General features: G+C 40.9%; 1 protein-coding gene across 2 annotated transcripts in view; it reads right to left on the bottom strand.

The window, feature by feature from the left end:
- Positions 1-608: 608 nt before the first annotated feature.
- HOOK1 (hook microtubule tethering protein 1) overlaps positions 609-13,501 on the bottom strand; it is a 51,321-nt gene continuing 38,428 nt past the window's right edge. For both annotated transcript variants that reach the window (XM_032789239.2, XM_075067643.1), the window contains exons 18-22: positions 10,342-10,424; positions 9,060-9,160; positions 8,615-8,716; positions 7,478-7,546; positions 609-4,551 (exon numbers count right to left, since the gene is read on the bottom strand). In XM_032789239.2, the coding sequence (XP_032645130.1) occupies positions 4,384-4,551; positions 7,478-7,546; positions 8,615-8,716; positions 9,060-9,160; positions 10,342-10,424 (523 nt within the window). In that variant the 3' untranslated portion in view covers positions 609-4,383. The remainder of the gene's footprint in view (positions 4,552-7,477; positions 7,547-8,614; positions 8,717-9,059; positions 9,161-10,341; positions 10,425-13,501) is intronic.

Raw genomic sequence — 13,501 nt, 5'->3', positions numbered from 1 at the left:
GGTCCAGTACCCATACACTCCTGAAGCTGGAGACCTTGTCTTTTTTATTGTTAATTGTGCCAACACAAATAAAAAAGGATTACCATACTAAGGAATACTAAGCTCAAAACTAGGAACACTTGCAGAAAGACATGGATGCTGAAAGATTTCCGTCTCACTGCCACTGGGAGGCAAGACGAAGTGATAGTAGTTGTGGCCACTCTGCCTTTGTACCCTTGGCTACAAAACACCAGAGGGCATGTAGGGTGTAGGAGCAGTCCAATGGACCAAAAATCCAATCCCTGTGCATATGCACGGCTAAAAAGTGGATAGAAACGGCCAATCACTTGAAGAAAAGTTAGTAATGTAGCTTAAATGAAAACAAGAGCAGAAAGGTAGGAGGAGTAAGTTATGCAGGACTTTGATGGCAAGAACGAGAAGCTCGAGTTGCTTTAAACAAATCTATAGCTTGTAAGCTACAAACTTTTCAGGCACAGTAATTATGACAGCACCCAAAGGTGCTGATCAAGGACACCATACAAACTAAAGGATAGAGACGGCTCCTATCCAAAGAATTTTATAGTATAAAGGACTGCTAAATGCAGACTTAAAATAAAGAGACCACTGAATTCATTTTAAAACTCTTTATGTGAATATAAAATCATATTTTCCAGAGAAAGAATAAAACCAGAGTTTTAAAAATTAGTGCATTTTTTCCGTTCCAGTTCTATGTGATAACACAGTCTTTAAGTTTGTTTTAAAAACAGAAAATTTAGACACTGATATACAGTAAACCTCAAACCTGGCAGAACAAGTGGAAACAAAAGTAAAAGTTTTGGGAAAGTTACCTTATCAGACATTAATTAAGTAGCATTTGTTATTTGAAAAAAAATTCCTAATCCATAACTGCTTAAATAAAACATTAGTATTGCTTTTACTAGTTGTCATGAAGTAAATGCTTATGATAGAAAACAGAATACTTTTGCATATTTCTTAAGAAAAAAATCAATATTAGGTGAATTTTTCATTAATTTCACTGAATCTATCTTAATCTCTTAAAATATACGTGTTAAAGCTGCCTGATACACCTAGGAATGACAGAAACTAATCCAAAATTAGGATTATTAATGGAAACAACCAGAACAGCCATATTTCAACCAAACGGGCAGAGTTAATCCCATACAAATATATCGTATTACAAATTAAATTTAATGGTCTCACAGCAGGTGGAATCTCTATCCCCAAAACCATCCATGAAACAACGCTCTAGTAATTTACAACATAGGGTTCAAAGGGCATTTTTTCTTTCATCATTGGATCTATATTACCAGCTTTATTAGAAAGTTACTTCTTTCCAACATTATTAGCTGTATTGGAGAAATACAGCAGGAGTCAATTATCTCATTTAATAATCTGTGTGCATTTATAGCTGTGACATCTGGACACAACATAAATTAGATTTATCATGAGACAGCCAACAGCCCTAGTCTCTGAATCAGACCACACTAAGTAAATTTGGTAAACAATACGAGTTGTACATAGCTCAGTAATTTGTAGCTAAACAATTCAACACTTTTCTAAAGAGTGTGCCATCAATAAAGATTCTCAAAACATGCTCAATATAAAGGTTAATCCTACAACATCTTTTATTATACCACCTTAAAACAAGTGGAAAGGAATAGTACATTAATGGCTCGTGATCAAATACTGAGGTCTGTTGATCAATTCCTCACTCGCAGGTGGAGGTCCAAATTTAACCAGACACATGAAAATAGTTCTTCTACAACTTCTGATTAGTCCTGAACAGATGCTAAAGTAGTAACATATTGCTTTACCAGTTCCAATAATTTTAAGTAAAATTTCATCTGACAGCTAAATACATAGTGATGGCCATCCCAGAAACACGTCATACAGATAATCCTTCTCTGAAGATCCAAGCTTTCCTTGAATAACCACTAAAATGCTTACTGCTACTTAGCTGACACAGCCTCAGCTAAGTAAAAGGGATCATATTCCTTATTCAAGTTCTTTGGAACTGGTGTCTGCAGTTTTGAGAAGGGTTGGTGAAAAGATTCTATTCCCACTAGCACCTGACTTTTGCTATTGACACTACGACATTAATGTGATAACGTATGACAGAATCCATTAGGACTACGTTCTAGATGAGTACTTTCAAAAGGAAGCCGAAGAATTACTGTGTTTTTGAAATCACATTTACAGGGAAAAACACCTATTCAGTGCTATTAGTGATAATTCTGTTCCACGTTTCACAAAGAACATACTGAAATATCAAACCTTTTAAACATAAAAGAGTCATGCTAAGACATCTGCAAAAGTTCCCTTCCCACCCAAGCACCCATTTCAATCAAATAGTAGGCAATCAAAGCTTAGAAACATACAAAAACACAATCTAGCAATATCAATGCATCAGTAAGAGACATCAACAGAAGCACACAATTCTGCAGGACAGACCTTGAAAGACAAAACAACAATAATCCAATTAGAATATTTATTACAAATAAGTGTAGTATACGGTTAGATTTAAGCTCTCTCTATTGATAAACATTTTAGGAGGAAATCAAATTGAATGTTGATATTTATAATACTGTAAAGAGAGCAAAACACTTTTTTAAAGAAACACGAGTGGACAGACTTTTCCTGTAGAATCATGCAGGAGGTCCAGTTCCAGAATTATCAGGACCTTAGGGCAGCAAGAGATCAAAGGATAAGCCTTATTTAGAGGCTTGTGAAGTATCTAATGAAATGCAAAGCTACTCAAAATTCATATTTCATTACAAACTCAAAAAGATCTAATTTTGCAAGCAAAATTGAGTCCAGATTTCAAATTAATATGGCTTTAATACTGAAAAGATGCACACATTCTTTTAATCCAAGCATGTAATGTTTACTATACGATAGGTATGGTAGCCTCACACCTTTATCTTAGTTTGCTAGATTAGGTTTCTTTTCAATCTGCTGTGACTTCATTCACTGTTATTTTACTATTGATGTAACAAACTGGTCTAGTCAGTTTATAAAGATCATGGAAAATTCAAAAATATTTTTAAAGGTGCTTTTTTGTAAGTTGTTGATGTGAAAATAGCCATTTTGTAAACAAATGTCAACTGAAGTGTTGTATGGATAGGTGTGAAACTAATTTTTATTAAAGCTACTGTTAAAATTATCTAACAAACAGGTTTAAGAAAAGAGTGTCTATACATCTGGGTATAATGCTTAAATTATCCCAAAGTACAAAGTTTGATTTAGAAGTCATAAAATATAGATAGTACATAATCTGCAATATCTCAAATTACATTTAATAAATGTAATGATACAGATAAATTTCACACCAATCCATCTAGCTATGTTCATCTTCCGAGGTCTGGAATACCGGATGTCTTCTACCTTTATCTTTCCCATGACAATCTATGTTACTAACCATGTGCAAAGATCTCTCCATTAGCCTCTCTGCTTGATGTGATTAGTTCACAATAATTAAGAAAATATATAAAAACCCGAGGAATGAGAAAGAGTGATTTCCATGTGCAAAGCTGTTTAACTGAACTGAATAAATATTAGGGATTTCCCCCCTCCCAAAGACTGTAATAAAAATTATATATTACAACTACATTTTAAAGGTGTTTTTTTAAAAAACGTTATTGACTACTACATTAATTCAAACAGACAGACTTTTTGGCTTTAGTGAATTCAGCATGTTAAAGACAGGTTTTCCTTAAGAAGTATATACACAAATTTGAACAAATTAAGTAGTTACTATTTTAAGTAGACTGAAACTTTCTGCTTCTTGATTGAGATAGTGATATATCTTCTGTCTTAAAAGTTAAGTCCTGAAGTCACTAAACAGTTTTGGAATGCCAAAATTCTCTTGATTCACAAATGCATCATTTTAAAACTATGGACTCTTCTAGCCAAAGGACTGATTTTTCTTTATGTTATAAAGATCTAGCAAATATACCTAATCTTATCAGTTTTCTGATGTTTTTCAAAAATTGTTCTTCTGTTAAAAAAGTCAGTCAATTCCAGACTAAAAATATTAAATATAATATATATTGCCAATTTTTGTATTTATATACAATATACTGTGAAGACAAATATAAATCTTTAAAGCTGTGCTTGTAAACACATACTTCAGTTATTCAAATCTACTTCCATCTAGGTGCTGCTTTTTAGAAAAGGTTGCTGGCGCAACAGTCTTTAGTAGACTACGTGTGCTGATGATTTTTAGAAACCATTCACCAAATTAATTTACTGTTGTGTATTTAATAAGTTTTGATGTTAAAATAGCTGAAGCCCAGCATCACAACCTCTTTCTCGGTCAGGTAGTAACAATGGAAGCCACAAAATATTTTAAGGACACTTTAGTGTAAACATTTCCTTTGCGGTTTAATCCGATGTTGCATTAGGTACTTTAATAGAGAGACTCCGTCTGGCGTTTGTGACATGTCGTTGCTGTGCTAGGAAAGAACGCGCAGGAGGGCATGACCCAGGGTCTTTGCAGGTACTGCTACCCATCAGTCTGGATTCCATACTGAGCTTCTGGAAAGCCAGGCTCTGGGAAGAAATAAAATAAGCGAATGAGACATCTTTTTTACATCATCAAATGCAGCTGAAGTTTTGCATTGCATGTCCCAGTTCCATTTTCCACTCCCTGCCCCATCCCTGGCTTTCAGTCAAGTTTCTCTTTCCCCTCATCACTCCCAGTCGTCTTGTTTCAATCCACTCCTTTCTTTTCCCTAGCCACATGGAGGAACTGTGAGGGTCTTGAGCATGCTCAATGAAAACAGAATCTTAAGCAGCTAAATCTCTGAAGTCTAAAATCTTCTCTATGAGCACATGGGAATTGAAACATTTCAAAGGCTTATAACTTAGCCAAATTTGAGTGGATTTTCACGGAGACAGCAAAAGGCATATTCCCTAATGCAAAGGCCATGCCTGTGCCGAAGTTCAGGATCCTGCTCCAAAGCATGGGGGTACTAGAGGTTCTCAGAGGGAAAAGTTGTGTGTGTGTGGTGTGTGTGTGCACGTGTGTGTGAGAGAGAGAAACATTGCGAACAGAATAATAGAAATGTAGAGCTGGAAAGGACCATGAGAAGTTAGTTATCAAGTTGAGCCCCCTGCGCTGAGGCAGGACTGAGTATGCCTAGACCAGTGGTCCCCAACCTTTTCGTCTGGCGGGTGCCAGACGAAGGACCATGGCAGCGGTGGAGCATCTGCCAAAACGCTGCCGAATTTCTCGGCATTTTGGTGGCGACGCCTCTTAATGATGACGCCACTTGCCACCAGCGACATCAGAGGCGTCGCTGCCGAAATGCCACAGAAATTCGGCGGCATTTTGGCGGATGCTCCACCGCCGGTCAGGACGCGGGTGCATTTAGATGCCTCTGTGGGCGCCATGGCGCCCATGGGCACTGCGTTGGGGACCCCTGGCCTAGACCATCCCTCACTGGTGTTTGTCCAACTTGTTCTTAAAAACCTTCAGTGAAGGGGATTCCACAACCTCCTTTGGAAGCCTACTGTGTAACTACTCTTATAGTTAAATATTTCCCCCCCCCAATATCTAACCTAAATCTCCCTTGCTGCAGATTAAGCCCATTACTTCTTGTCCTTCCTTCAGTGGACGTGGAAAACAATTGGTCACCATCGTCTTTACAACAGCCCTAAACATATCTGAAGATTTATCAGGTCCTCCTTCAGTCGTCTTTTCTCAAGACTAACATGCCCGACTTTTTTAAACCTTTCTTCACAGATCAGGTTTTCTAAACTTTTTATCATTTTTTGTTGCTCTCCTCTGGACTCTCTCCAATTTGTTCACATCTTGCCTAAAGTGTGGTGCCCAGAACTGGACACAGTACTCCTGCTGAGGCCTCACCAGTGCCAAACAGAAAAAGACAATTTATCTCCCATGTATTACATATGACACCCTGGTTAAATACACTTCAGAATGTTATTAGCACTTCAGAATGATATTTTGCAACTGCATTGCTCTGTTGACTCCTATTCAATCTGTGATCCACTGTAATACTCATATTTTTCAGCAGTTCTACTGCCTAGCAAGTTACTCCACATTTTGTAATTGCGCATTTGATTTTTCCTCCTTAAGTGTAGTTCTTTGCACTTGTCTTTACTGAATTTAATCTTGTAAATTTCAGATCAATTCTTGAATTGGTCAAGGTGGTTTTGAATTCTAATCCTGTCCTCCTAAGTGCTTGCAATCCCTCGCAGCTTGGTGTCATCTGCAGATTTCATAAACATACTCTCCACTCAATTATCCAAGCCATTAATGTAAATACTGACCAATACCAGAGCCAGGACTGATCCCTGTGGAACCCTGCTTGATGCACCCTCTCAGTTTGACAGCAAACCATTGATAACCATTCTGAGTATGGTCTCTCAACCAGTTGTGCAACCTTATAGTAATTTCATCTACACCATATTCCCTAGTTTACTTATGAGAACATTAAGTGGGACTGTCTCAAAAGCCTTGCTAAAAATCAAAATATAGCACATCTTCTGCTTCTCCCCGCATCAACAAAGCAGTAACCCTGCCAAACAAGGAAATTAGGTAGCTGTGGCATGATTTGTTCTTGACAAAGTCATGCTGACTATTCCTTATAATCCTATTTTCCTCCAGGTGCTTACAAACTGATTGCATAATAATTTGTTCCAAGATCTTTCCAGGAATAATTCCCTGGGTCGTCTTTGTCCCCCTTTTTAAAAACAGCTACTACGTTTGCCCTTCTCCAGTCCTCTCCAGACCTCACCTGTTCTCCATGAGTTCTCGAAGAGAATTGCTAATGGTTCAGAAATTGATTCAGCTAGTTCCTTAAGTACTCTAGGATGAGTTTAATCAGGTCCAGCTGACTTGAATACATCTAACTTATCTAAATATTCTTTAACTCGTTTCCCCATTTTGGCTTGCATTCCCTTTCCCCTTGTTGTTAATATTGTTTGTGTTGAGTATTTCGATACCATTTGAAGCAAAAATAGTTTTTGATACTTTGTTCTTACAAATGACTGAACTGTTTTGGCTGAAAATTTTTTTCCAAAAACACCTACTATGCAGAATTTGAGTTAAATTTTGGCAGATAACAAAAAAACTTGTTAAGCAACTGAAAATACAAGTTTCTAATGGGAAGTGTCAGGCAACCTTAATACTAGGTGGTGCTAATAGCCCCACCTATCATATATATTATTGTTTTAGAAAAAGGCTATTTTAGCCTTATCCTTGATGTCGGTGCAAATATAAGTGTAGAGAAATGGGTTTTTCCTTCCATAGCTAACCAAATTCGTAACACATCTAAAAAAATAATCCAGGTCTCAAAATCACCTAAGAAGCATTCAGTGAAACAGGCTTTAAGTATGGAACAGATCAAGATGGCAAGAAAAATGATAGTTTCAAATTGTTTATCAGCTCATCCTGAGTACTTCTGACTTTTAAGTTACCATACTGACAGACAAGTGGAATGTTTGGACTCACCTTGTTATACCATGCAGATACAATTAGCTTTTCTTCATAATCACGCAACTTGGCGATCTTACATTCACTCTAGAGAGAAAGAAACAGATTTAGAAATAGACAAGGGAATCTTAACTACTCAAAAGTTGTGAAAAGTGTAGATAATTATATATACTTTATCAGAGTCCACTCTCCTTAGAGGATTTGACTGAGATAAACACAGTAGTGTGATATACAAATACTGTAACTCAAACAGTGTAAACAATTATATGGATTTTCAAAAGTGGCTATCAAAGTGATGAAATTGTTTATTATTATAATAGACTACTGCAAGAAAAGGAACCACCTCTTAACATGACAGATGGATAAAATTTTTAAATAACGCATCATTGTAAACAGGAAACCTTTTTGTGGATATATAACCAAGAGTATGTTCAGTGCAAATATTTCAGAAAGTCATAATTCCATTGTATGAGCAGCCATAAATGAGCAATTGTCCCCACTGATTTAATAATCTAGGGTCCTAGTCTACTGTCAGTACACAGAAAAGTCAATGGGAATTTTGAGTGCAGAACAAATGCAGGATCAGGCCCTTAAAGATTTAAAAACTGTGTTTAGAAATTTTATATTTAGCCAAGTAGCTGTCACTAGGAACAGCATTTTTAGTATAACCTGTGTAATATTTTAGTGTCTCTAATATTATTTTAATAACTCTGTTACATGTAATGAGTTATGTATTTTGATATAGACTAAATTATACTTAAAAAGTCACACTTTCCATTCAACAATGCATGGTATTATACAGATTTCCAATTACCATAGTGCACTGGTAGCATTATAGTTAAACTACAGTTTACTTTAATTCTCTCTGAGAAGTTTTAAATTCATACACACATTACTTTTCATAAGGAATAAAACACTTAACCTTAAAAATAAACACCTTTTATACACACACACACACTCTTGACAGATTCACCTCAGGATAGAATGTCAGCAAATCAAGGTCAAATCTCTGTGCTTGATAGGTTGAGCAGTTCAAGTAATAGAAAGGCAACTGAATCAAAGAGACTCTTTGCAGTGTCTCACATACAAGTGAGATTTCCAGTTAGGACATACAATTGGATTTTTAAAAGAAAAACAAGAAGAGATAAGTTTTACCTCCAGTGCTTCAATTTTTTTGTCTCTCTCCAGTAGCTGCTTTCTCAGCAACAGAATTTCTGCTGATGCTGGATTTAGTTTAGGGTCTAAGGTTTTTATCACCTGTATAAAGAAAATGAATATGTTTGATGTTTCATCTTCAGCAACCTCACATCTCAGCTGGAAATAAAACCTGCAACAGTGAAATTCAAATGAAGGACACAAGTATGACAGAAGATGGCAATTAATAAGGAAGTGTTAACAATGGCTTTTCATATTTGGGGTTATACTCTGCATTATGCTGCATGCAAGTTACAGAAACCAAGCAATCTGGCCTAAAAATGTAAGATAAAACCACTTTTAATACAGGATATTTGAGAAGCCTGTCAGCATCACTGATTCACAGAGGTGGGGTGATGGGGAGGGGAGAGAAGAGAGACTATTTGTATAGAAATATACCACTCACATTTCTTGCTTTCTCTAGGTACATTTTATATCTTTCTTCCATTGCTTTCATGTCTTCATCTTTTTTACGCAAAGCTGCCTCCAGCTCATCAATCTTTTGAGCTATTTATAAAAAAAAATTTAAACACACCAAAATGACAGGGACTAGAGCTTCATCAATATTCTGCTTGTATTACTCCTAAGGGAATTCTGCACCTCTGTGCGATGCAGAATTTTGTGGAAATTAATGTTTTTTGCACAGAATTTTATTTCTCTCACAAAAATGGGCTGTAGTGCTGCTGGCTGCCACTAGAAGCTGCTGGACCCAGCAGAGCCCGGCTCACATATTGAAGACACTGCCGGAGGGAGCGGGAGAGAGAGCTAGAGAGTTCCCCACAGCTGCAGTTCCCCACACACCCTGAGGGAAGGAGAGGGCGGTGTGCAGGAAAATCTGTGCAAGCCCAGGATAGAGCATCAGGCTGTTTCTCCTTCTGGATCCCAGGGCTTTACGGGGTAGGGGGATTGGTGTCTGGACTGCTGGGTCCCCCCGCAGCTGGACTCTGGGGGGGGAAGAGTGTGTGGATATTTGGGCTCGGGGGTGGGGGGCATGGCTGGGCTCTGGGAATTAGGGGGTTTGGGTGTGTTGGCTGGGGTCGGTGCCCAGCTCAGCTCTGGGGGTAAGGGTATGTGAGTGTCTGGCCCCCTGCCAGTTGGGCTCTGGGGGAGATGGGGGCAGAAAAGCAGGAACTGTGTTGTCGTAGGGGTTTCTTTAACTCTTCACTCCTTGGGGAAATTTTGTGTGTGGCTGTATTGTTACAGACATACTTGCTGACAGGTACTTCGAAATAAATTACCAAAATAATTGAAACTGGCGTGATTATGTAGTGTTATTTTAATAAACATAATTTGCAGAATTTTAAAATAGTCTGCGCAGATTTTTTAGGTGCAGAATTCCCCCAGGAGGATTGTATTTAGGATGTAATGCCTTAGGCTCCTGAAGAGTTCTAGGCCATATCAATATTTCAGTGTAATTTAGAGAGAGATAAATGATAGAGCAGGTGAGAAGTTATTTCCAAGAAATTATTTATATTTCATTAGCACTAAAGGTCCCAAGACTGAAGTCCTATTGTAATGGACAAATATGTACCACACATGCGCGTGCACACACTTATTTTTCTGTTTCAAGTTTACCTTAATTTTCCAAGTTAAACTGGTATGAAAATGTTATCTCATGCATGGAGGCAATTATGACTACAGAGGTACTTTCAGGAGCAAATATTATGTAACCTCATGCAGATACTTACAGTTCTGATTTGCATCTGGCTGGAGCTCTGCAAAAAGTGCCTCTTTTTTCTGTAACTCATCCTGGACTTCATTCAGTTTTTCCCTATGGATTCAGAGATTTGATATAGAGGTTAGGTTAATGCAGGGGCAGGTAAACTTTTTGGCCTGAGGGACACATTGGGGTTCTGAAACTGTATGGAAGACCAGGTAAGGAAGGCTGTGCCTCCCCAAACAGCCTGGCCCTGCCCCCTCCCACTTCCTGACCACCTCAGAACCCCTGACCCATCCAACCCCCCTCCTCCCCTGCTCCTTGTCCTCTGCCCATCCCCTCCTGGGACCCTCTGCCCCTAACCACCCTCCCCAGAACCCCACCCCCTATCCAAACCCCCCTGCTCCCTGTCCCCTGACTGCCCCAACCCCTATCCACATCCCCACCCCCTGACAGGCTCCCCGGGACTCCCATGCCTATCTAACCACCCCTTGCTCACTGCCCTGACTGTCCCCTGAAAGCCCCTGCCCCTTATCCAACCCGCCACTCCCCACCCCCTTACCATGCCGCTCAGAGCAGCAGGACTGGCAGCTGCACCATCCAACTGGAGCCAGACACACCGCTGCACTGCCTGGCAGGAGCTCGTAGCCCTGCCACCCAGAGCGCTGGTGACATGGTGAGCTGAGGCTGCGGGGGAGGAGGGACAGCAGGGGAGAGACCGGGGGCTAGCCTCTCCAGCTGGGAGCTCAAGGGCCGGGCAGGATGGTCTTGCAGGCCGGATTTGGCCCATGGGCCGTAGTTTGCCCACCTCTGACTTAATGCTAGCATCTCACACTCTAGTAACTGAAAACTTGTGTGAAAATTCTTCAGTGTGATGTTAAATATATTGAAAAATGATACAGGTAAAAAAGATTTGTTGTTGTTGAAATACCAAACTATTCTTTCAACTGAACATAAAAAAAAAGTATTAAAAAAAGTGAAAAAAGTCACTACCCCTGAGCTGAGAGACTTGGAAAAAGGCATATTTAACTCCAAACTTAAACAAGAGCACACTATCCTCCTCTGGAAAGGGACTATAGAGGTTGAAAGAAGTTCTTTCAGGAAGCTGAGGGGGCTGTGGCAGTGACAAGAAAAAAAAAAGTCATGGTTATAAAAGAAAAACTGTCCTAGAAAAAAGGACAATTACTTACCTGTACAGCACCTGTTATACTTTGATATGCATTGTGCACATATACATCCCACTGTAGGCGCTTGTGCACCCAGTGCACTCAGGTTAGAGACTTTTTGCTAGCAGTAACAGCAGGCAGTGCATGCAACCCTGCTAGCCTCATGGCCGAAGCAGAGAATAGAAAGGGGCACTGTAGCAGAGTGATTACCCGCTCCTGCCTGGAAGGGCTTGAAACAGCCCAGGAGAGGGCTGTGGCTGGGGCAAGAAACCTGGGCTGATTGGGAGAAAGCAGGCTTGGCTGTGGCCAGGTCCCAATCAGGCCCAGCTGGCCCCCTATAAGAGGCTGTGAGCCAGAAGCCCAAACAATCTTTCTCTGCCTGTAGAGAGAGAAGAGCCTGGCCGCAGGGAGCTAGAGACAAAGTACCTGAGCAGAGCTGGGCTGGGGACAGGCTGAGGAGCTGGGATGCTCCAGCCTGGAAAGCCCCAGGCTGCGGCCTAGCATTGGGTTAAAAGGTACTGGGGGTTACAGAGGGTAGCCCAGGGGTAGGCCAAGGCAGCAGGTCCAAAGACTGAGGAGGTTACTGCCAGGGGGCAGCACCCCATGTAAAAGGGCACCGGGTCCAGGAAGGGACACGAGGGCCAGAGGACAGGTAGATCACCGGCCTGCAGAAGGTGCTCCAGAGCTGGAACAAGCTAATTCCCAGAAGTCACTAGCAGGAGGTGCCGTGGGGGTGAGCCCGCACCTCTACATGCACACTGCCATGCGGTGTGCTCTCCACACCAGCCCAGCAGGAGCTGAAGTAGGCTAGGTGGGCCCAATAGGTAATTGGCCTGTAAGCAGGGGAGGTTTAGGCTGGAGGTAGTTATCAAGGACAGGCTCACCTGTGCAGGAATGGGGAAGAGGCTGTATAAAGATTTTTTTCAGTAAAGTTAGTTAAACAAACTGAAGCTCAAGAGCAATGGGGAGCTCCAACTCTTGCTGTGAGTGGTAAGAAGGAACTGAGGGAGAGGTGGTGGCCATACCCTTTCGCCCGCGGCTCTGTGTGAAAGGATGGCAGGGGTGCATACACTACCTGCTAGCACCGCTGGCAAGAGTCTCCGACTCGAATGCCTTAGGCACAATCACTCAAAGGACAACCATCACAATAGTTAAAAAGCCTGTGGTGCTGGGAAGGCAGGGCAGTTTGGTGCAAGCTTAAACAAAGGGGTAGAGCTGTTAGACAGGATGTGTCCAGTCCCAGACGCTACTTTTCAGAAAGTTGAAACTTACATATGCATGTTGCAAAAGCGGGGGATTGATGTGGACAACACTTGAAGGAGGAGAATATGTATATTCACCCTGTTTGCCTAATACACTGTTTTCAAGGGACCTCAGAACAGTGACTGGCAAAAAACAAGGCTCATATCACTATGAAGCATAACTGCCAAGTTTTGTGCAGGATACTGTTTGCAAGTTTAGTGACCTAATTTTCATAGAATCATAAACTAGAGCTTGTGGTCAACACACACTGCTCTAAGCAATGGTAGAGGTAGGACACGGAGCTATGCAAAACCTGGCAGCTTTGGCTGGCATAGATGAGTGCTGGGGTTTCTAAGGAATAGGGGGCTTGCAGGGTATTGGGTCACAGGGGCCTGTTGTTCAGGAAGTGGGGCAAACTAGGTGCAGTTGGCTGCAGGAACATAGGAGGGAGAGGGAAGTTAGCGAGCACCCTGCGGCCTCTCTTTGCAGAGCTGAGAACCACTGCCCACCCTGGGAATTCCTTCCTGACTGAAATCCAGCAAGGTGAGGAAGGAGAGAAAAGATGCCTGCCTGGCTGACCACTCGACATTGCAGCAATGGCCCTGGGGACCAAAAGGCAGAGTTTCTGCAGCTCAACCAGAAGTCTGAAATTCAGACTGAGCCACAGGCAGGTGTCACAGACCTGTCAAATGAGTGACTATCATGTGACACCTGGGAGCCCAGATGAGGTGACTGAAGGACAGAGTGGCAGTTTCAACTGGATTTCCCATCTTTGGAAATAAG

Source organism: Chelonoidis abingdonii, chromosome 7, assembly GCF_003597395.2.
Source record: "Chelonoidis abingdonii isolate Lonesome George chromosome 7, CheloAbing_2.0, whole genome shotgun sequence".
NCBI lineage: Eukaryota > Metazoa > Chordata > Testudines > Testudinidae > Chelonoidis > Chelonoidis abingdonii.
This window is presented reverse-complemented; position numbering and strand designations above follow the sequence as displayed.